Raw genomic sequence first — 24,644 nt, forward strand, 5'->3', positions numbered from 1 at the left:
CCTAGAATTAAAAAAAAAACTGGGCTGTACTAACAAAATTGTGTTGTTTCGCTGTATGAAAAATGAATCAATTTTTTTATTTCTAACAGAAAGGGCGCAAAACTAAGCTATAGTTTTTAAAATTTTGTATTTTAAACTAAGAACCATTCTAGGTCAAATGAGCTAAAATTAAGTAAAAAAAAAAGGCTGAGATTCGACCCAAACTAATAACTTTCCATCCTTTCTGGCGATTTGTCTTGGTTAAAAGATTTGTAGGTTTTGGTGTTTTGTTAAAAAAGTTATCAGTTAAATTATTCTAAAAAATTAAAAAATGAATAACAATATTTTACATACAGGGTGCCCCGCAAGTAATGAATAACCCTCAAATGCCGCATACTAGACTTTATGACCCTTCTGAAAACTGATAAAAAAAAGTTCTATCCCAACCACAAGAAAAGTTATATGCATTTTTTTGTTCAGTGCATTATTTTTTTTCTTACTTTACATTTTTGAATACCACGACTACAAGTGAATGAGTTCCATCATATTTTTTGCAGGAATATTTTACATTACTTCTACCAACACATAAAGTAGCCAATAAATCAAAAATCTCATATGTTCAACTCTTGGTATTGTTTTTACGTTTACTGCGCTAATTTTGAAAACTTTTGTTTTTGCTAAATTTACTCTAGTATTGCAGATTTTTACTAATAACTTGCTATCGCCTCTAGATATAATAATAAGTAATACCATTTTGAAATCTGCATTTAACGCGCATATATATACCAGCTTACTTTTTCAAAAATTATTTGTTTTCACATTTTGCAATGAAATTCAATGTTAAATAATTTTTTTCTCTAAGAAGTCCAACAGCTATAATAATTTTCTTCTACTTATGTGTTGGCACAAGTAATGTAAAATATTCCTGCAAAAAAAATGATGGAACTCATTCACATGTAGTCGTGGTATTCAAAAATGTATAGTAAGAAAAAAATAATGCACTGAACAAAAAAATGCATACAGTTTTCAGAAGGGTCATAAAGTCTACTATGCGGTATTTCAGGGTTATCCATTACTAACGGGACACCCTGTATAATGAAATGGTTTGATTTCAAAATCCATTTTTGTTAACGAGATTTTTTAGTCGTTAACCAATTTTTACCAATTTAAGTAGCATTTCTTAAAAGTTTTTATTTATTATATAAACAAATACAAATTGGATGAATGAAATTTATTTCAAGTCAATACCTTCTATTGTTCACGTGATATCGAGAACCGAACATCATTTTTACCAAATTTGCGTGCTATTTTTTGTAGATTATATTTTTTTATGAAAAAACGCACTGTTTGATTTTTATCAAAAATTCACTGAATGTCGAAAACAATATTTTATGTGACATAAAATAAGTTTGAAACCAATATTTTTAATTTTTGAGAACCTTTTTGAGTCGTTTTAGTATTGTTTTTTGGTATGTTTTTGTTACGAAACTGTCAATTCGATTTTTCTAAAAATTTGACCGAATGTTGAAAACAATATTTTTTATAAGATAAAATTAGCTTGAAGCCAAAATCTCACAGTTTTGAAAAGATATTGAAGTCGAAAAATAATTTTTACCAACTTTTGTTAATTTTTCTTAGGTTTTTATTTTTTGTAAAAAAAACTTTACCGAATGTTGACCCCCATATTTCTTATAAGATAAAATAAGTTGGAAGCTATAATATCAAATTATTGAAAAGATATTTGAGTCGAAATTCAATTTTTACCAACTTTAAGTAATGTTTTTTTAGGTTTTTGCTCTTTATAGAAAAAAAAACTGTCAATTCGATTTTTCTCAAAATTTTACCAGATGTTAAAAACGTTATTTTTCTTTGCACAAAATGGTTTTGGAGATAAATAAATTTAGTTTCAGTTTTTTGATTAATAAAAAAGAACGTTAATTGGATTTTTTTTTCAAAAACTATTCTTGTTTAGTATTACGTTACAATATATTATACAAAAATTTAATTTAAGTCTGCAGGGTTTTTGATTTGTTATATATTTAGGGTTAACCAAAATCTTCATCTTTTTTTTCTGCATTATTATCTGTATAATAAAATTTATTTGAAGTCAATATCTCTACTGGTTCTTGAGCTATTTACGACAAAAAAAGTCGCTAACGTACAGACGTACGAACGTACGTAAACACGTACGCACAGACATCTTTCTAAAAATCTTTTATTTTGACCTTGAAACGTCGAGAAACTTAATTTTTTGGAAATTTGTTGATGTTGTTTGGTTTTGGAACGTGTGACTGAAAACGTGTTTTATTTTTGGCTTCACCATAAACAGCTTTAGTATTATGAGGAATGTCAACGTTTTTTATCTTATAACAAACCAATCTTATAGTAAAGCAGGCCCTTAAGTTTCATCACAAATTTTCGCTGAAGTTTGTACTGCTGTCTGAGAACTGAGTATACAAGTTATTGCAGTTCTTTTTAGTAAAATAATTTTGAACAAAACGTATAATTCATCAGTTTTTGAAAAATATGAAGTATACTCAACCCTTTCAAAAAATTTAAAATACAAGGGATGGAGTATTTTAAATTTGCACATTTAGGCATGATTTTGTCTCTGTCAAGATTTCCAGCGGGAAACAAAAGCTAACATCAAAATATGCTATGATTTAAAAACAAACCCCTAGATGACCCACTCTGTCAACAAATGTTTTTTCTTTTCGAATTTTAAAAATCTGACTCGAACCTGAAAAACATCCTGACCATTCTTATTAGTATTAAATATTAACTCAATTGATATGATGCTTTAAAGTGTATCTTTAATGCATACCCTGCTCACACGATAGGGTAAACACACACAACTGAAAAATAATTAGATTATTTTAATTAAACGACACATAATGAGAACATCCTATTTTATTTACGCAGAGGCACTTTTATTATTTAAAACGAAATCACTTTCCTTTTCAATCCCAATCCCAATCCACTACACACAATCTGTGTACTCCAATGAAAGCCCATGCTCTTTCCATTTGCATTTATGTTCTGTAAGCCTTCTTCGTCTGAATCCTCCTGTTGCGTTTGTTTTTGTTTCACAACATTGCATTTAAACTCATTATGATAAGCACTGAGGCAGGCGCGGCGCCATGCGCCACCATTATTCACTTTTCCACAAGTACCAGTCCAACTTCCGGCTGTCATTTTTGTATTATTCGCCGTGTTTACCATAAATGTTTTTCTGGTAAAACTTTAATTTTGTGTGTTTCATGTCACTATACTTTTGGTGTTGACAAGATGAGAAGGAGAAAGAGGAAAGTTACAGACACTCATGCTAAAATGCCATAACACACTACATAATCATATTTAATAAGGAAGATAATTGAATAAAAATCAGATTTAATTCATTGAATGACGTTGAAATACACATAATTTATTAGACTGGATGAAAAAACCAGTAGATTTTATGAAAAGCTACTCGTATCGCATTGCAGCTCAAATGAAGGGAAAATGAAAAACAATGATTTTAAAGAGTCAAAAAAAATCTGGTTGCCTCAAATTTGTTTGTCAAAATGCGTGTTTAGATATGTATGTACTTATTTTAACTGCAGCGTTTTTCAATTTGCTACAAAAATATGCATATAATACAGAATAAAATGGAGGAACCTAACCTACCAGCTGACATAAGTATAGGAGATCGGGATCACTCTTATTGGGAATATAACTTAAAATTACTCCGCTCAACTTTGATTTGCTACAGGTTATGGACCCAGAACTCGCATAAAGTTTAGCACAAGAAACTGTAGGGAAAGTCGCGATTTGAAAAAGATATTAATCAATTAAAAAATCCCAACGATAACATCGATAATTTTAGATAATATTAAAATAATTATTTTTTATTTTGTTGCATGAGGTTATAAAATATCCGACGAAAACCATTCGCATTCTCTTTCTATAAAAAAGCTCAAAGGACGAGAGAATTATGACTCGTTGAAATTCGCAGTCAAAAATCTTCTTGATTATGAAGAACTTTGGGAATGTGTCGAAGGCACGTCCACCAATACAAAACTCATGACGAAGGCGAAATCCAAATTGATTTTGCTGATAGATCCCATCAACTACGTCCATGTCCAAAACGCTTCAACCGCCAAAGAAGTCTGGGACAATTTAAAGGAGGCGTTTGACGACTCAGGTTTGACGAGGAAAGTTGGGTTGTTGAAGACGTTGATTACAACCAAGTTAGAGGACAGCGAATCGATGGAAGATTTCTTGAATAAAATAGTCACAACTGCTCATAAATTACGGGGCACAGAGCTAACGATCAATGATAAGTGGATAGGTACGTTGCTTCTCGCAGGTTTGCCTGAACATTATCAGCCGATGATAATGGGCCTGGAGAATTCCGGAGTATATATAACATCCGACTCGATAAAGTCAAAATTGCTTCAAGATGTAAGCAGGTAACACAGTTGCTTTGTATAGCAAAAATTCTTTTGTAAGAAAAAAAAAGCGTGTAGGATGTATTCAATGCAATCGATTTGGGCGTTTTGCCAAGGATTGCCCCGATACGAAATCGCAGCAGTTAAATTCTAAAGGAAGCCAAAATGTGTTGTTCACGTCATGGGTAGTAAGCGAAGTCAACACTCGGTCGTGGTTTCTGGACTCCGGGGCGTCAGCCCATATGACATTGCGTCGGGATTGGCTCAAAAATGTTACGAAACCATCGTAGCATCGATGGAAGGTAGAGTGCATGGGTGACATTGAAAATCGATTATCGAATGGTGAGACTACTACAGTGAAAGACGTTTAGTATGTCCCGAACCTTTGTGCGAACCTTCTCTCCGTAAGCAGATTAACAAAAGGGGGAACAGTGTTAGGTTTCATGGCAGTCGAGCTCAAATTTTCAATAAAGAGAATTGTTCGATTGCCACTGCGTTCCTTGAGTCAGATGTCTTTAGGTTGAATATGTCAACACTGATGTGGGCAAACTTCTCAGTTCGTGTTAGCCATGACATGAATTTGTGGCATCGCCAGATGGGGCATTTCAGTTTTGATAATTTAAAAAAACTCAAGAATATGACAAATGGCGTTAACTTCACCATGACAGACAAGAATCTCTCGTGTGTCCTAGTTTCTAGTTTTGGTAGACGACTTCAGCAGGAAAATTTTCTTATACCTGATGAAAGAAAAAAAACAGGTTAAAGACAAATTCGAAGAATTTATGCGGCTGGTTGAAAACAAAACTAACAGAAAAATAAAAACTCTGCGCACCGACAACGGCACTGAATATTGCAATGCAGAATTGTTGTCGTATTTAAAGAAGAATGGAATTCAGCACCAAACAACCGCACCGTACACACCGGATCAGAAAAGGCCCGCTGGTTGCTTTTCGATGAAAAATTAGAAACCGTGTTTTGGGGCGAAGCTGTAACGAAGGGGATTGACAGACAAAACTCATGAAGAAGAAATGAGTTGGCAGATGCCAAATTTAGAACTGTTTAAAGTTTTAGGTTACAGTGCAATGGTACATACCAAAACAGCTTAGAAAAAAATTGTATCCGAAGTCCAGAGAATGTCTGATGATGGGATATAGTGAAAACTCGAAAGCTTATCATCTAGTAGATCCCAAGACAAAAAAGATATACGTAAGCAGGGATGTAGCCTATCCGATTTATCCGAAGAAACTTTTTTCTCTGAAAGTGAAACAACAATTCAGCCTGAAAATGAAGAATTTATACCGCCAGAAAATCTAGAAGTTGAAGTCTCAGAAACACGAAGATCATCTCGCGTGCAGAAGCCTATACAAAGGCCTGATTTTGTGAGTAGGGCAGCCGTAAGTTTGGAAGTAAATGATCCAGTCACAGTAAGCGAAGCTATGGCCCGAGCGGATGCCAACCTATGGCGTGCAGCAATGAATGAGGAGTTCGAGGCTTTGAACCAAAACAAAACTTGGACGTTGGAGACGCTGCCACCGAACCGAAAACCAATTGACTGTAAGTTGGTGTTTCGGACAAAAAGAGATGCTACAGGTAATGATGTGAAATACAAAGCGCGTTTAGTAATAAAGGGCTGTGCGCAAAGAAAAGGTGGTGCGCCAGTGGGCCGCTACAGTTCCATAAGAGCACTTTTGGCTTTGGCAGTTCGTTTTGACAAGGACATCGACCAAATGGACGCGGTGTCTGCATTTCCCCAAGGGGAACTCAACCAGGACATCTTTTAAATCCCACCCGAAGACATGACTGGTGATACAACAAGGGTATGCAAGCTACACAAATCTCTTTATGGTCTCAAACAATCGAGTAGTGTTTGGACCATTAAATTGGATTCAGCATTGACAGCATTTGGAATGAAGAAATCTTCAGTTAATCCCTGTGTTTACTACAAATTGGTGGGGAGTCAAAAATTATTTGTAGCAGTATATGTGGATGACTTGTTGGTGATGTCAAACGATGTTACTATGATAACGTACTTGAAATCAAAACTGATGGTAAGTTTCCAAATGAAGGATCTGGGAGAAGCTCGCTTCATACTAGGTTTGCAACTCCAGCGCGATCTAAACAACTGCACCATCTCCATTGATCAAGAGCAATACATTAAGGATTATTATCTTGTTAGCTTATTTATTATATTAAATGTAATCAGCAGACTATAGTCCATTGATGAAATAAATAAATAAATAATTCATAAATGATATTCTGAAGCGCTTTGGAATGATGGATTCTAACCCAGTTTCAACTCCAGTTGATTTCAACCAAATTATTTCAAAATGAATGTGTCCAAAAACTGAAGAAGAAACTGCACATATGAAAAATGTGCCTTATCAAGAAGCCATTTTGTGCATAATGTTCGCTGCGCGTCCAGACTTATCGTTTCCTGTTAGCTGTTTGAGCCGATATAATCAAAACCCCGGTAAGTCACATTGGAATGCTATTAAAAAATCTTTCGCTATTTAAGGGGTACCATCAATACGAAGCTGGTGTTTACCAAAGATGGTAACAATGATTTAATAGGCTATTGCGATGCTGACTGGGCTTCCGATACAGACGAGAGGCGATCAACAAAAGGATACGTATTCAAACTTCAGGGTGCTGCAATTTCCTGGAACACCAAAAGGCAACCTACTGTTGCATTGTCGACTAGAGAAGCTGAATATATGTCAATGTCATCAGCGACCCAAAAAGCTTTTTGGTTGCAACGTTTCTCAGGTGAACTATTCGAAGATGCAGCTTCAAAGCTTCAACAAAAATCTACTGCTACAAAAAAAGTGGTTTGGACTTGGCTGTTCTCAATGCGTATAGAGCGCGTCATCATTTTGTCATAGAGCAGATCAACGCAAATAAAATAATCCTGGAATACATAGACACAGAGAGGATGTTAGCAGATGTATTAACTAAAGCAGTTAAAAAATTAAAAATTGAATTTTGCTGTGAGGGTATGGGATTAAAAGTGCAAGTTGCCAAGTAAGTTTTCTCATTATAATGGGGGTAATGTCAATATAACTTAAAATTACTTTTGTATTAATCTGTCAACACCGCTCCATCTTGGACTTGTGAAACTTTTTTCAATAAACATTTATTATTCTTTTTCACTCGGTCTTTTTATTTCTTGCGCTCCGCTCAACTCTAATTTGCTACAAGTCTCTTAGTGTTAAAACTTTTTGTAACTTTTCATGATACTGCATTACTAGTTGTTATAAAAATGTATATTTCTGTTGTTAAGTTCAACAAGGTAAAAGAAAAATTCGGCGTGGATGGGAATTTTTCTGATACAAATTTAAAAAAGTGAAGGAATAGATCATAACCAAGAAGAATTTGGTGAATTATCTGAAACCCATAATACGCTTTTCGATCAAAGGCTGATTAAAACATCAGTCAATCACAAGCTGTTACGATGCAGTACAGAAAGTAACAAATTCAGTTGGGCCATCACTTGACTTTAGCACTTATCTCAAAACGGCAGCAATGAAGGGCTATCTCGAAGTGTAATCAATACATACATGTGCATTTTTTCATTCTTTGTACTTAAATTACAATTTTATTCAAAACACGATAATTTTGGCAAACTTACCAAATTACTTTTAAAAAATAATGATATTTACGTTTTTACTTACTTTTAAAAAGCAAAAAGTTTAACTTTTAGTTTTTTTTAGGACTACGGTAAAGAAATGACAATTCAGAAATCCTTATCACCCGCCACCAATCATTCATTAAAAGACATAGATTTTTACAAAAACTTCACAAACAACATGTCTACTGCATCAACTGGGAAAATGGAGGGTCTATCACCCTCTCACGACCAAACGGATGCTTCAGCCTTAGCAGCGGCGGCTGCTGCAGCTCATGCACACCTTAATGGAACTAGTGAGTACATATCGATGTCCAATTTACCTCCATGAAATGCTTAAACCACAACAAACGTAAGGGTCTGTTTCAGTCTGAACATATGATATATAAATATATTTACTCTACACAGACACAAAATGTCATATGAAATTAATTGAAACAAGTGTCCTCTTCATATGTATGATAGAAACAAATCCTTACACAAATTGTGAAGCTCTATTAATGAAAGAGTCTTGTATGTTTCAATTTAACATTCTTTTTTATCTCTCTCAAATAATGTAGTGCAAGACATGATAAATTTGCAAAAGTTACAAAATTTAGCAACCCTGCAACATCAACATAACCAGCAGCAGCAACAACAACACAACCAGCAGCAATCGGATTCGCCGGTTGCCGTTCCTCCAGTTGCTGCGGCACTTGCTAGCCTTCAGGGATTAGCTGGTATCTCATCTGCAGTACCTTTAAATTCACCTTTGAATTTGAGCATAGGCTCAACAACATCAGCAGCCACAGCAGTAGCAAATTTATCATCATCAACTGGCCCGACTAACAGTATCAATAATAATAAACCCCATGGTCCACTTGGATCAACGTCTACATCATCGTCATCACCGCTGCCCGTTTCGTCATTATCTATATCTATAACCGGTTCAACAGCGACATCACCACCCCATGGTGGTGACACTATTGCCGGAGTGGGCAATTCACCTGTGGCCAGTAACTTAATTGCAGGTGGCTGTAGTCCACCAGCCGCTAGTGCACAAATGCCACAATTAATTTTGGCATCAGGACAATTAGTTCAAGGTGTTCAGGGGGCACAACTGCTTATACCTACCGCACAAGGTACCTTGTATTAATATCTACATCGTTAGTTATTTATTAACCTCTTAGTATATATATTTTCTTTGTTTCTTTAGGAATCGCCGTGCAAACAATACTTACGATACCCGTAAGTCAGCAAATTAATACCAACGAACAATTTGGAAAGTTCGCAACACCATTGCCCCCACCGCCACAATCTCAGAGTCTTCTTAAACCAAATCTTTTTTCAAATGGTGTTCAGCAACTGTTAGCTGCGCTTCACCCTGAACTGTTTGCAGCTGCGGCAGCGAACCACCTTGCGAACGCTGCAGATGCCCATCACCATCATCAGCATGCGGCAGTGGCGGCTGCAGCTGCAGCCGCCAAATCTTTCCACATGCAACAGATAAAACAGGAACAACAGCGTGATCAACAATCACAAGCTCATCGAGCGAGTCAACAGTTTCAGCATCTGCATCATCAACATCAACAACTTCAATCTACTGACAATCATCACCTTTCGCCGAAATTGGAAGCCACTACCATAAACTCGCGTCATTCGCCATCACCACCACTTCACCAATTTAACTCATCGTCGCCTTGTGGAAGGTCGCCTTCAATGTCACCACAGCCACCAGCAGGAAGTTCCCAAGCAAACATGCCTCTTCACCTCAAACAAAGTCCTAATCGTGATTGCTCGGCAGGAATAAATCTAAGTCATCAGCAACAGACAGCGAAGTCACCCGTGTCTCCTGCCTTAATGGCGCTGAGCAGCGGTGGTAATGGCAACAATTGTCCTTCTGCGAGCAATCATTATTCGTCCTCACCAATGAGTTCACATTTATTTCGAAGTCACTCTCCTGCCGGCAGTCAGCATCTAACTTCGATGTCCACTCCATCGCCATCCAATATTCAACATCAGTCACGAGAACAGCAGCAGAGAGAGCACCAGATAGCGTCTGCGTCCAGTGTACTAAGTAGCATCAATAGGTGAGCTATGCCTGTCCGTTTCGACAAATCGAAATCTTAACCCCTTGGTTTAGCCATACTTATTTCGTGAACGTGTTTTTTTCCATTCTTATTCCATGCATTACATCCTTGACTACTAGTAGACTTACATCAACCAATGGCGAATTAACAATAACTAAATCCCATGGTCCAAGTACAACCCAATCGTCTTCTCTATCGCCTCCGCATCATCAGTCGTCGTCGCTGACGTCGCAATCGCAATCGCAGCATCACCAGCAACAACCGAATTCTCATCATCCTTTACATTCGGGTGGCGTTGGTGGTCACCATCCGCATCTGCATTCTGGAGGAAATTCGTTAAAAATGAGTCCTTCATCGTCGTCATCGGTGGGGATGCAACAACAGCAACAAATCTCACCGAATGGGACTGATGGTTCGGGCACAGATTTGCTGGTGGACTCACCACGTAAGTTATTTTATTTTTTTTTTATATTTCTTACGAGTATATGAGTACATGTTTGGCTAGCTTGGTATAAAGTTAGCGGAAGATTGTCCTTATATGTACAAATTTATAAATATCAATGTCAATTCTTTCATGTTTGTATAATTAATTAATGAGAATATAGGATTTCCTTCTTTTCCCTTTTATTATTACGAAAACATTTCATTTTTTTGGTTGAAAAAAAATATTAAATTTAATATCATTTACCTTCAAATCTAAACCCTCTAACTAATGGTCTTTTTTATGCTTGTAATTGCTCTCCTTACTTATATTTATATAAAATGTTGGTTTCAATTAAAATAATAAGGGATATAATACAACCTCTGGTTTTTAATCATGATAAAGCAAATAAGCCGACTTTAAAAGATTAATTCCCTTCAACTAGAACCTGCAAAAAAACGTTCCTGAAAACAATCTTATCAAACTCAGTGTGCTGCTTTATATAAAGGGGTTTAAAAGTTTTCCGATTTTTGAGCAGTGTCACCTTTTGACAAGTCAAATTACGCCATTAATAATAATAGAACATTTGAAAATAATACAATGCAAAAATGGTGAACATTTGGGATCGGTCCCGACCATGCATTTCATCGAAGATCAAAATTATCTAACGACATCTTTGACTTATCACCTTTAGACTTTTTCTTTTGAAGATGAAGTTCGTGAAATTACCATCGCAAATATATAAATGAGCCATACCAAATTGCATGCAATGGATTCGGTCCCAAACAGAACTATATATTCCAGTATTTGGTGCAGCTTACATAATGTGTCCTTCAATTAAACTCTCCCTTGCTGACTAAAGGGGGTATTCTAATCTTGAAGGATAAAATTTGGGATATATTTGAAATTCGCATACAAAAATTTAACCCGTTTTTACTATACATTTATTTATATGATTGATATTTGAAGAATATAACAAAAACGTGTGGAACCAAAAAGCAATCTACCCTGGTATGATTCCAACCCTTGTTCTGATCTAAAACAAACAAATACAAAAAGCTTTATAAGTACAGATTTCTTCGCTATGGGTTATACTTTATCAAAAGCACACAAAACTTAAATTCACAAACTGTTAACATACAAAACAGTAATACAGGATTTTATTTCCTTTTAGATTTTTTTCAAAAATACTTAAATTCCTTGGCAAGTGCAATATATATAGGGTCCGCCAAATAACTTTTTTTTGAAAATTATATAAAAAAAACTGCTGAATATTTTCTCAATTTTTTTTTTTTTTTTTGAAAGTACAATCCTTCCCGTTAATAAAGGAAAATAATTTTATTAAATGGCTGCCTCGGCTGGCCATGCACTAGCCTGCATGATCGGTCCTATTTTTAGCACATTATCGATTGTGTGCAGCTGTATTTCATCAATAGCTTCACGAACATTGTCCTTTAAAGCGTCAATTGTATCTGGCTTGTCGGCGTAACACTTATCTTTTATGCCACCCCACAACGGTGTTAAATCGCAGCTCCGAAGTGGCCAAACGACATCAGCTCTGCGACTGATATTGCGATTTTCAAAAACAGGGCACAAAACTTCGAGTGTAGCTTCGGCTGTGTGCCAGGTTGCGCCGCCGGCTGCCGCGCCGTCCTGATGAAACCAAATGTCTCTAATTTTCTTGAACAAAAATTCGTTCAACATAGGCCGATAACGATTGCTTGTTGGCATACTCGCCAAGATCAAAATGAGCTTCATCTGAAAAGATGTTTATTTTAGCAAAATCGACATCTTCTTAAGTCGATCGCAGGCAATATTTCGTGCCGTTGTTCAAGCGTATACACAACCATATTCGTTCAGCGGAAGGTTAAAACTAATTATCTATCAAAACATACATGAGCTAAGTGTTTACATTTACGAAATAAGCACTAGTTGAAAAAAAAAACGTTATAACATATAAAAGTACTCTACCAAATTTTGTGTTCAAGTGAAGTTGCAAATCACGATCAAGAACTATCGCAAAATATTGAGATCTAAGATTTCTTAAAGATTGATTTTTACTTCACTTCTTGTTTTTAAATTAGAATTAAGACGAGGTGTACGACAGGTTCAATCAATGGGGACGAAACGTCGGGTCATCATTGAATAAGCGTGCATTTAAATGATAGGCAGATCTTGCGACATATTACCGACTGCTTGCGTAGTTTATTAATAATAAGAAATAGATACTCAATTTACTTTTGAAAAGATCCTAAATAAAACCATAGCTCCCGAGTCCCAAAATACTGTCCTTCTTTGGTAACTATAATAACTTAATTAGTTTAACAATCAATTTGTTTATGGCACAAGAGAAATCTAATATAACATACAATATATTATATAATATTATATTTTTTATCCATATACATTAACGAAGATATGTAATAAATGTTTATTTTTTATGTTTAAAATTATTATGGCCAACAAAATTAACGCATACTCGTATATGTAGATACATCAAATCAAATGCAATCTTTTCAAACTTTTGGAACTAGGTACATAATAAATCTTCTTTCTCAATGAACACCTCTGAGATAACTCAAAAATTAACAGGTTTATTTTTCAAATTCACTTGGAAGGATTGCAACATTTTAAATAGTGTATCATAATCCTTGTTTATTACGAAATACGAAAATGAAGTTCTTACGTAGTTTACCAAATTTTGTACACAAAATGATGACTAGCTTAACACCGTGGAAAATTGAAGCACATCGTTAGACTTTCAGAAGTTCCTTCTCTTTCTTCTCCAATTCCATTCTCAATGATACAAATTTTGGAAATGCAATCTTAACTTATTTAAATATTCAAAGAAGTAAAATTAAAAAGGAAAGGGATATATAAATGTGTCGACAAACAAAGTTTGTGCGTGTCTATGAAGTGGAAGTAAATAAATTATGAAACACGAAGTAGGATCTAGGACGTACAACACACAAACAAAACACACTGTTAAAAAACAAATAAATCTACCAAGAACATACATACATTTTGTAGTTCTTACCAAAGCCAATAAATAAATAAATTATGTAGCGTAACAGTCCGTTGAGAACTATTTAAACACTATTTAAAATTTGGAGGTCCTTAAAAAAAAAAAAATTAAAAAAAAAAATTGGGTGGCGCAACAGTCCGTTGAGAACTAGGGCCTAGTGACTTACAACTCTCAACCATTCCTGTGTGCGAGTAATATAGTCAGGAATGGAGGGCACCTACAGTTTATATGCCTAATCCGAACGGCTAATTTGAGAAAGCACTTTTTCATGACAAGAGTTAATTTTGGAGAATTTGTCAATTCCTCGCAAAAGACTTTTGAACTAACTTCCTACCTATACCTAACTACCCATTCTACCTTAAAGCTAATTTAAACTAGAATAACTAGAGCAAAAACGTATGCCTATTCTACTTTAAACTAAACTCTTAAACTATAAAACAAATATGTTAGCCGGCCAAGGCTTTAAGCCGCTTCCCGACTACGAACTGTAAAGTGCCGATTGAATCCAAAAAAACTGGATCTCCTGGTTCACCCTATCATCCCTACTACCAACTGTAGAGTGCCGATTGAAGACAATAAAACTGGTTCTCCTGCTTCACCCTATCCACCGTCTAATAGGTAGATAATGGGGAATACCGATCTATCCTGTATCAGAACGCATCTATCTAAAAACAAGAATACTTCTGATAAGATAAGGCCACTCAAGCGTGCACTCTCAAATACTCGTCTCGATTGGATAGAATGCCCCGCAGCAAATTACTTCGGTGTCAAGTCGACCCGAAGGCTCCTTGGCCCTGGTCAGAGCAGCATTTATATGTCTGTCGAAATATAAATACTGATGTAACCACATACTGAGGTACTTCACGACACATTTGCTTGTTAACCGCTGCCCGTGAAGATCCCTTGTGGCCCTAGCCAATGGAGTTCCGAACAAAATTGTCACAGACTTCTGAGCATTTATTTTCAGTATCCAGTCGTCGGAATATCACTGAATCCAACGCACAAGACATCAATCAACGCCAATAAATGTTAGAAAATAAAAACATCATAATTTACATGGATAGTGTTATTTTTCAATACTGAAAACGTTTTAAACATTATATTAATACTTTAATATCACGTAACTGAGATAGTTACGTAATAAGGTGCTGAAACACAACTTAATGCTTCACTATTATTACACAAGGCAAATATTTTTTTTCTCACAGTGTATGCTAGTCGAAATCTTAAAGTTTGCGCTGTGTTAATTCTTCCGTTGTTTGTCTGTCAGCCTAACGTTGTTTGTCACATTATTGTCGTCATTTTTGTTTCGGCGCAACATGGCGTCGCATCGCTATCTACGTATGCTTGAATATTTTTAAGAAATATATACACATAAGAACAGTATATATATAATATTCAGATGACTTCGCTTTCTTAACTGCTTGACATACACTAATTACGGCAAAACACAACAGCTAACAACCGATTTTCGATTATTCAATTAAATATGCATTATGCCATCAATTACGTTGCACTAAGCTAATTATTTGTTGTGTTCCTCTTGTTCTTCAGCAGCAGTAATAGGGGGGTATTTCTTAGGGAAACTATTAAGTTTGTAAGCTGCTGTTACCGTGAATATATGCGCGTCAAGTCTGCAGGATAAATGAATTTCTTATCCATTAAATATGTACCTGCTCCAATATTACCAACTTCTGCAGCAAACAGTGTAATGAAGTCGGTCGGCTAGTAATTAGTTTGAATTAGTGGTGCTTTTTATGTGGGTGTTCTACACCTTGCAAATAAAATATTTCGCGTTGCCATGTTGTTTAAGAATTTAAGAAAACTTATGTAATGACTTCTTTTATTTTTAGATGAGCAAACCATCAATCAAGCGACCAGTAATGTTGTGGATGGCATCGATTTGGATGAAATTAAGGAATTCGCCAAAGCATTTAAGCTACGCAGGTTGTCATTGGGACTGACTCAGACTCAGGTTGGTCAGGCACTGTCGGTGACTGAAGGTCCCGCGTATAGTCAAAGTGCCATATGCAGGTGAGGTAGAGTGTAACCAGAAGAAATTCAAGTTCAAAAATTTTGGATTACTTTTTTCTTTCAAACGTTTTTTTTTTTTTGTTCTTATAGAAGTTCTGTTTGAATTTAGGAAAAGTTGAGTTTTAAATTGTTTTTACTGTTAATAAAAATAACACTAAATTATCGCCCTCCCTTAAGGCTCCGATTTTTTAAACACTGTATTATCTGATATTGATAATCTTCATATTTAAATTGTAATAGTTAATCAAAAATGTGTATCTGAATTCTGTTTCAACTTTATACACATGCATTTCTAAAAATTAATCACAAACAAAACTTTATAAAATCAATTAAAAATTGATTTTGTTATTATTTTTAATATGATCAATTGATCAGATGTTGGATACAATCACAAAATTATGTATTAAACTAAACAACGTTTCAAATTTACCTTAAAGAAATAAAACATATATATTTATTGATGCATTTACAATTTAATAAGATAAAAGTATTAAAAATGTTTTACATGAAATTTTTAAAACATTATAGATTTTTGCAATTCCTTGAAATTCAAGACGAAGCACATCTGTTTGATATCATAACAATAAACATTAACTTATATTATATGTAAAAAGTATACAAAAATATTTAAAACATCAAAAAATCAATGCGATGTCAAATATTAGACTGTACTTGTGAAATCTAGTTATCAAAATTATTTAATAATAATATTATTTTCTCATTTGGAAAAGTAACTTATTTTAAAACCGTTACACATGCAGAAATAAAAATATTTGTTATTTTTAGCTCATTGAACCAATGTACGCAATAAAACAATTCCTTACACAGATTACAATTCAGAAAATCAAAAATCCTTATGTAAAATATCTTTATTATTGATGCTGTGTTTTGTCCATACATTTTAATGTTTCTATTACAAAATAAAATTCTATCTTGAACATATTCTTAGCGATTCATAGATATATAGAAATAGAGTCATTTGGGAATTGTTTCCAACAAATCGTTTCTACGTATTTTTATATTTGAAAAAGAAATTCCTTTGATAGTAGAATATTTCAAATAGTAACTAATTTAAACAAAAATACCTTTTTTGGGTGTTTAAGAACATTCGGAAGTTCCTATATCCCAGAACATATTAAAAAATATTTATATTTATGAGTAGGATCCTACGCCATAAATAGTATTTCACTTCTGAAAAGATATTAATTTCGTGTAAAATATTTGACTCTCAAAAGGAAATCTACAGTATTTGTTTAATTCAAATATAAAAAAGCAAAAAGTAATAAAATCAATAATCAACGAAAGAGTTGAGCTGCAAACTTAGTTATTTTTCCTTTAAAACTAACATTTCCTAAATTTAAGTGCCAGGACATTTAAAATGAAAAAAAGCACATCTGAATAAAATTTAATTTTTTTAATTTCTTTTCGTCATCAAAACAAAACCTTAAACTCAAACTTTAATAAATTAATTTCATCCAAAAATTCCATCTTGGACATTTGTGTACATGGACTATCTTCTGATTAAATCAACAGTGCTCTAGCCGCCCAGATGTATGCAGCTCAATTATCATCCCAACAACAAAATATGTACGTTTAAATACAAAATTTTATTTTTTTAATTTATTTTTAATTTTGATTTACAAAGTATTTTACAAATGGAAGCCAAAATGGCACCACCCTCAAAAAAAAAAGAAAAAGAATTTGTACAAATATCCCAATTAAGATGAATTATGCATATAGTATAAATTCAAGATTTCGGGTTAATTCATTGTTATTTATTTTAAATGAATTTAGGTTGTACATAATGAGCACTAAATTGACATTATACACAACCATGGTCCTCCACATGTTCTTAAAACAGATAATCTTCTCCTTCAAATATTTTATAAAATGAGGTTTTAATATAATAAACTTGATTGGGTATTGTGACAAATTTCTTATCTTTTGAAAACATTTTATAAAAAAAAAAAAACAATTACTTCATTCCAATGTATGTGTATGTGCAGTTTATGGATAAGAAAAACACTAGTCAGGGCATTGCCATTCGATTGTTTGTGAAAGCTCCTTCCAAAACAAAGTTTTTATTTTTTTTTTATTTCTTACTTAGAATCAAAAATTTTGAACAAAATATTAAAAACAAAATGACAATGTCCTGGCACTAGTAACGCACATACATCTTATTTATGTAGTGTATTTACGTTTGATTTATTATATGCTCGTTTTTCTTACTTATTTAAAAATATTTCTCGTTTTTATGATGTATTTAATTCCACAGGTTTGAAAAACTAGATATAACTCCAAAGAGTGCTCAAAAAATAAAACCCGTCCTTGAAAGATGGATGAAGGAAGCCGAGGAAAGGTATGTTTTTATTGCGTATATATTTATTTAAATGAATCTGTTAGATAATATAAATAATTTAATTAGCCACTGGAACCGGTATAAAACTGGCCAAAACCACTTGACAGATTATATAGGTGTAGAGCCATCAAAAAAAAGAAAACGAAGAACGTCATTTACTCCACAAGCCCTAGAATTGTTAAATGCGCATTTTGAGAGAAATACTCATCCATCAGGTAAGAATACATGTATATACTATATACATAAAATTGAAAAACAATTTCGAAATGAGTTATTGTTTTTGTTTTTTGTTCTTGAGATTTTGCAGCTTTGTTTCTAATCTTAATAATATCCTTTAAGAACTGAATTGGGTTCATCATCAAGAAATAAAACCCATTAACTTTTTATTATTTTCAGGAACTGAAATCACTGGCCTCGCTCACCAACTAGGATACGAGCGTGAAGTTATTCGAATATGGTTTTGTAATAAACGACAAGCACTTAAAAACACCGTTCGAATGATGTCAAAAGGAATGGTGTGAATTCATAATCAATATGGATATAATAATTCACATTTCGTCGACTACTTATACAATGTAGATAACTTATTTCAATAATATTTAGTTCCATAAATTTAACAAGTGGTTACTGAAATACTTAATTTTGAAATTTGTTTTAACAATAATTATCCTTTAAACTTTTCTTTGAGTAATAATTGTGATAGTTACCTTAAAAGAAGCAAAATATGTATACGATCGAATTTAAGTGGTCTTTAACATATCTAAAGCTTTGTCCTAAATATGTTTTTCAAATTTATTTTAGTATTTAAACTGACTTTGATATTAATAGAGAAGCTTGTATAAAAGTGAAACAATGCCATAAATATTTAGCCTTAAGTATAAGTAACAAGAAGTTTAACTTTTCTTAAGTATGAAGTTTTGTTTATTTTGTGTATTGAATTATTTCAAGACCTGTGCCATTCCATTAAGAACATTTGTTTCAAGTACGAAATATTTTAAAAATCCCTAGTGTATATCTGTGTAAATAATAAGTTAGTAAAAACAATGAAATTGTGAACTAAATATTTAAAAAATATTGAAGTATAAAAACAAAGATTCCCTCTAGTAACAAAATGTAATTAAAATTCTTAAACTGAAGCTTTTGGAATATCGGTCGAAATTAAAAGTTTTAAATGTAGTTTAGGGATTAATGTTGATTATATAGAAACAAATAGAAAATACATACATTTTATGTATAAGAATATGTAAAATAAAAATAATTTATTAATAATAGTTTAAAAACTTTAATATTGCAAGGAATACAAACAAATAGATATAACCATACAAAGTGTTAAAAATAGGTATTATTTGTAAGTAAACATATAAATATGAAAATAATTAATTTAAAACAACCCCAATAAAAGGAAATATTGTCATATAAATGTTAATTTTATTAATTTGTTACTAAACGGTTTGATATCGCACAAGGTGATTTACAGAATTTGAAACTATTTTACCATCTTACCATCTCTTAACAATTTGCTGAAGTTAAAAACTCAAAATGGTTAATTGAACTTTCAGCAATTTGCTAAATCCATATGACATCATTCTTATAAGAGCAGTGGATGGAATGGGCCAGTCAACTGTTGGGAATTAGAATTAATAGGTCCGTTTAACCGCATTCGCTTTGTTAATTTTCACGAACTGTCATTGTTTAGACATGTTCGAAATTAATAGATAGAGGTTCTTCCTTGGGATGATCCTCAAATGCAATCTTTCCATCAGAAGCGTGTTATTAATGAATAACCGAGGCAAAACTCATCACCTGCGCACATTTGATTTTATACATATCGACTTCCATAGAACTAACTATGGGAAGAATGAAGGTTTAAGTCGAATAAATATTTTATGTAACTTAAACGGTTTATCGATGGATTCAAAACTAAATGAGGTGGAAATAAAACCATTTTTTGTTCTGTATAGTAGTTAATGTGAAATTTTAATTATGTTTTGTATTTTGTGCGTGTTCTATTATTTCTTACTAACAACTATCACATGCACATATTATGAGCTTCTGATCGTAGTTCGATGCTTGCTTTAAGCTTAGTACTTTCTTAGAATTCTGAAGTGTACAAATAAAAATGTTGGATGTTCGTTTTTAAATAAAAGCCAATTAGCAATTTACTAGTTAGCAAAGTGAAAAGAAAGGTTAACAATTTTGGACTCCCTTAGTAAAATGCTAAATATTTAGCAGTTCGGTAACTAGTAAATTTTTAAACCTAAACAATAGGATTTTTAAAATTTGTATCAAGCGAAAGATTTATTCGACAAATGAAGAGAAGCCAGAGTTCCCATCTATAACCGAAATAAAGCATCAGTGAAAAAAGCACTTTGGCTTTTTCCCTGCGACACAAAGACAAGGTTTTTTAATGTCCGAACAATAATGTTAAAATGTTTGTTATTTTCATATCGTTTTGCTTAATGCTCCTTATATGGTCAGAGTTAGTAAAACACTTTTTAACAGAGTACAGGATTGCAGGTTCATATAATCTTTGTAGGGTTCAATATAATATTTTCTTTTAAAAAGATGTTAATCAATTACTCAAAATATGTATTGTAAGACTCTTTGGTTTTTTTACAGGTACAGGATTGCAGGTTCATATAATCTTTGTAGGGTTCAATATAATATTTTCTTTTAAAAAGATGTTAATCAATTACTCAAAATATGTATTGTAAGACTCTTTGGTTTTTTTTTTGCAAAACTTGTCCTCCCTCCATGAACACTGAAAAGTTGTCGCATATTTAGTTCTCTATGGAAACGGCTTTCACTTAAGTCGAAAAGTTAATTTCAAATATTTTAAATATTTGCGGGATCACTAATTTCCTTTCTGCAAAACGAACACGTTATGCATTTTTTTAATTAGTTGAAATGGAAATGTTGTCAACTAGCAATTATTCTTTTTCATGTTCACATGGAAGCTTTCTTTTGCGTTTTTAGAACGGAATGATAAAAATACTGGTAAGTTCATTAATGTAAAAATGTACCAGTAATGAAAGATTTTCGTTAGTAAATGTAAATAGACTGCATCACTGCAGTCGGTAACTCTTTTCCAAAAAGCAGTCTGATATCTGAAATGTGAGCAAACCTGCAGTCATTTTATTTCTGTTGCCGCTCTGCAGGAAAAAGGCAGAACAAGATGAGCCGATAAAATAATTGAATATGTATTTATTAATTGTTTGGCAAAAAATAAAATGATTTGTTATTAATAAGTCGAAATATAATATTTATACTTAATAGAAATGAATGAATTTGTTCTATTTAAAACATTTAAAATAAGTGCCTGTAAACTATTTTTATTTTACATTTTGAAAGAATTTTGTTAACACACTTAAAAACCAAAATTCGCGTAACTATACTTTGATGACATTTATGCAAATAGTAAGTTTGCGGAAAAAGCATCAAGACATATAAAGAAAAAAAGGATAATTTATTAGAACAAAATAAAATTTAAATACACTTATGAAAAACTGAAAGCAACAGTAAACTAACCAAGTTGAGTACCTGGAATCCTACTACTACTAGGGGCACTTCTTTCCAGTTAGAACCTTAAAAGTACCAGAAGAGAAGAGCAGTAAACAAGATATTGTCTGATAAATCAAAGAGCTAATTCCTTAGGTTTGATATGTTAAATATTATTTATTATTTACAAGTGTTTTCTTTAGCCGGTCACAGGTCTCTGAGCAAATTGCAGACAGTACAAAATGACATAATAAAGGAGTCAATACTACAATTCGTTTTGGAGTTATTGCTGAGTAAAGATTATTTTCCAACCAAAATGACTTCGAATTTTACTGTGCATAATCTATTACCCTATCCGTAGTACTGCAATTCTTTAAATAATAATAAAAAAAATCGGTGGCCGTATATTTCAGTCGTTGAGACGGCTGTTTTAAATCGTCCGTACGAAAGACCTGTCGCCGTCCGGTGTGAAACCTTTTGTTAATTGTATTAGTTTTATGGTGGTTTACGTTCTATTTTGTATTACCTAAACAGTGAAATATTTTGGTGCACATTGAGTGTATTGTGGTGCTAATCAAAAGCAAATACTCAATACAATTCGTATGTATAATATATTCTCAATCTTAATAAATAATTGCTAATAATATGTAGGAAACCTCTATACGGTATAGCTTATTTAGGTAAATTTAATACGACAAAAATATCACTCATAAGCCTCAGCAATTTTTTTAATTAAATTGAAGCAAGTTGCTAAGAAAATGTTTATTAACCAAGGATTTTTTTATAAAATCTCTATATGAATTACCTTTGTTAAAATCTATTTAGGATATCAAGGCTCTAATAACTACGCCTTATGATCGATTATAATCGATCGGAAAGAGAGTAAAATGTCCCATCCAAATGTCTCTTCATAAGTTTTCTTAAGTGTGCAGCTATTTATCATACACAATCACAATATCGTTGGAATAAACAGACTTCCGGTGCCTTATATTTCGGAGGATTTGACTCAAAAAGTCTTAGCACCTTACATTTATTAATAATAATTTCCTAATTAAGTTTAAAAATATTATTTAAGTACTATTCTTTAGTCAAAATCCTTTTAACATCTGAAGTCCCGGAAAAGTGCCATTATTGTGGGTTATGGAACTCAATGTCATAGAGCACAAATTAGCAGCTAGCTCGGAGCTTTTTGGCCATTCGGTTGTTATACTTGAAACTGAATGGAAGACGCAGACCGCTTTTGCGGAAAAAGTTTAAAATTCGCGTGCTTCATAATCTATCTATCTAATAACCGTTACGAAGCAAAAAGCCTAAAAGTTTAATACTTAAAAAAAGAAAAAACTTAATTGCGATAATACCTCAACATATTTACTAAAGCCTTAAGAAATCGACATCTTTTCGTGTAAAAATAAATGAAAATTCACCCACGTATTCCCCTTATTAGTAGAAGTTTAATCATTTCCAATTTCAGTGACGTTTAAAACGTTCATTTTTAACCTGTGTCTTCATCTTCATTCTTCGATACGTAATCAGATAAAATTCGTCAATTCGATTTTGTTCAAAATTTTACTGAATGTTGACAGCAAAATTTTTCACAGTTCAAAGTTTTGAAAAGATATTTGAGTCGAAAATCAATTTTTACCAACTTTTATTAATTTTCTTGTTTAGGTTTTTATTTTTTGTATGAAAACTGTGAATTCAATTTTTCTAAAAATTTTAATAAATGTTGCAAACAGTATTTTGTATAAGTTGAAATAAGCTGGAAACCATAATCTCAAATTTTTAAAAAGATATTTGAGTCGAAATTCAAATTTGACAAACTTGTAGTAAGGTTTTTTTTAGGATTTTATTTTTTATAAAAAAAAAACTATTAATTCGATTTTCCTCAAAATTTTACCAGATGTTAAAAACTTGATTTTTCGTTGCACAAAATTGTTTTGGAGACAAAATCATTTTGTATTCGTAAAATTTTCGAAGTGAAAGTGTTTTTGGTTCGTAAGCTATTTAGAGTTAACCAACATTTTCACCTTTATTTTTTAAAATGCTATTCATTTAAATTTTGCATCTTTCTGTCTTTTTATATGTACGGACGACAAGAAAACGACACGAACGTACGATCGTTTGTTCACACGAACGCACAAACATCTTTCTAAAAATCTTTTATCTCGACTCTACCGACGTCGAAAAATGTCAAAATTTTCAATTTCACATATTTCTTCCTATGGAAAGTTAATATTCATATTTTCATATTCATATTCATATTTATTAATTCATAATTCACATTAAGATTACAACCTTATTATTTGTGAAAGCTTTATAAAATATATTAGAGCGTTCGAGAATTTTAAATTTAGTAGATACTAAAAATACAATTTTAAAACTATAGTTTACAATATTTAATTTAATTTTTTTTTTTTTTTTATTAATAAGTTATAATAACCCTAAGCATCATTGGTCATATGCGTCAAAAGACAATTTTTGAATGCGTTTGTGTTAATTATTCTTCTAATTGTAATAGGTAGTGAGTTCCATAATTGAGTGGCATGGACAAAAAATGTACGTTCAGATTGAAGACAAGCAAATCTTGGCTGGATCAGTACGACAGTTCTTAGCGAATTTGAAAAAGTTAATCGGTTGTGCAAATAATCAGGTTGACGAGATTGTAAAATACTGTGCAGCTGAATGAGAGTTCTAAATTTTATAAGGTTATCAAAAGTCAGACCCATTATTTGTTTAGAATAACTTGAAATATGGTCGTAATATCTTATGTTGAAGATGTATCTGGCAAAGTTGTTGTATATAACATTAAGTTTTCGCCTTGTATTTGAGTCAACGCTACACCACACTTCACATCCATACAGCAGAATAGGTAATAGAAGAGATCTTACAAGCAACATCTTACTACTGACAGGAACAAACCTTTGGGATGTCCACAGTAGACGCAGAGCACTATATAACTTGCCAATTGTAGTAGCTGCATGGTGATTCCATGTTAAAGTCTCGTTAAAAATAATACCTAGATTCCTAGCAGACGTTACAAATTCAATAACTGAGCCAATAATATGTATATATTTTTTGGGGTATTTTGAAAAAAAAATCTGAAATTATATAAATTTCTTCATAAGTAAATGTACACGTTTTAAAATGTTCCATGGTTTACAACGTACACAAAGCTTATGAAATTTTAAAATAAAAACTTCCAGG

The 24,644-nt window shown here is 32.7% G+C and overlaps 1 protein-coding gene across 3 annotated transcripts in view; it reads left to right on the forward strand.

The window, feature by feature from the left end:
* The window catches only part of LOC129948966 (POU domain, class 6, transcription factor 2), a 116,260-nt gene extending 96,922 nt beyond the window's left edge, over positions 1–19,338 (forward strand). For 2 of the 3 annotated variants that reach the window (XM_056060129.1, XM_056060130.1), the window contains exons 3-11: positions 8,120–8,330; positions 8,595–9,155; positions 9,230–10,103; positions 10,226–10,548; positions 15,403–15,583; positions 17,117–17,170; positions 17,859–17,942; positions 18,009–18,157; positions 18,339–19,338. In XM_056060129.1, coding sequence (XP_055916104.1) covers positions 8,120–8,330; positions 8,595–9,155; positions 9,230–10,103; positions 10,226–10,548; positions 15,403–15,583; positions 17,117–17,170; positions 17,859–17,942; positions 18,009–18,157; positions 18,339–18,463 — 2,562 coding nt within the window. In that variant the 3' untranslated portion in view covers positions 18,464–19,338. Of the gene's footprint in view, positions 1–8,109; positions 8,331–8,594; positions 9,156–9,229; positions 10,104–10,225; positions 10,549–15,402; positions 15,584–17,116; positions 17,171–17,858; positions 17,943–18,008; positions 18,158–18,338 lie in introns of all 3 variants that reach the window. The other variant, XM_056060131.1, reaches the window with a different exon arrangement.
* The last annotated feature ends 5,306 nt before the right edge of the window (positions 19,339–24,644 follow it).

The sequence above is a fragment of the Eupeodes corollae genome, chromosome 3 (genome assembly GCF_945859685.1).
Source record: "Eupeodes corollae chromosome 3, idEupCoro1.1, whole genome shotgun sequence".
Lineage (NCBI taxonomy): Eukaryota > Metazoa > Arthropoda > Insecta > Diptera > Syrphidae > Eupeodes > Eupeodes corollae.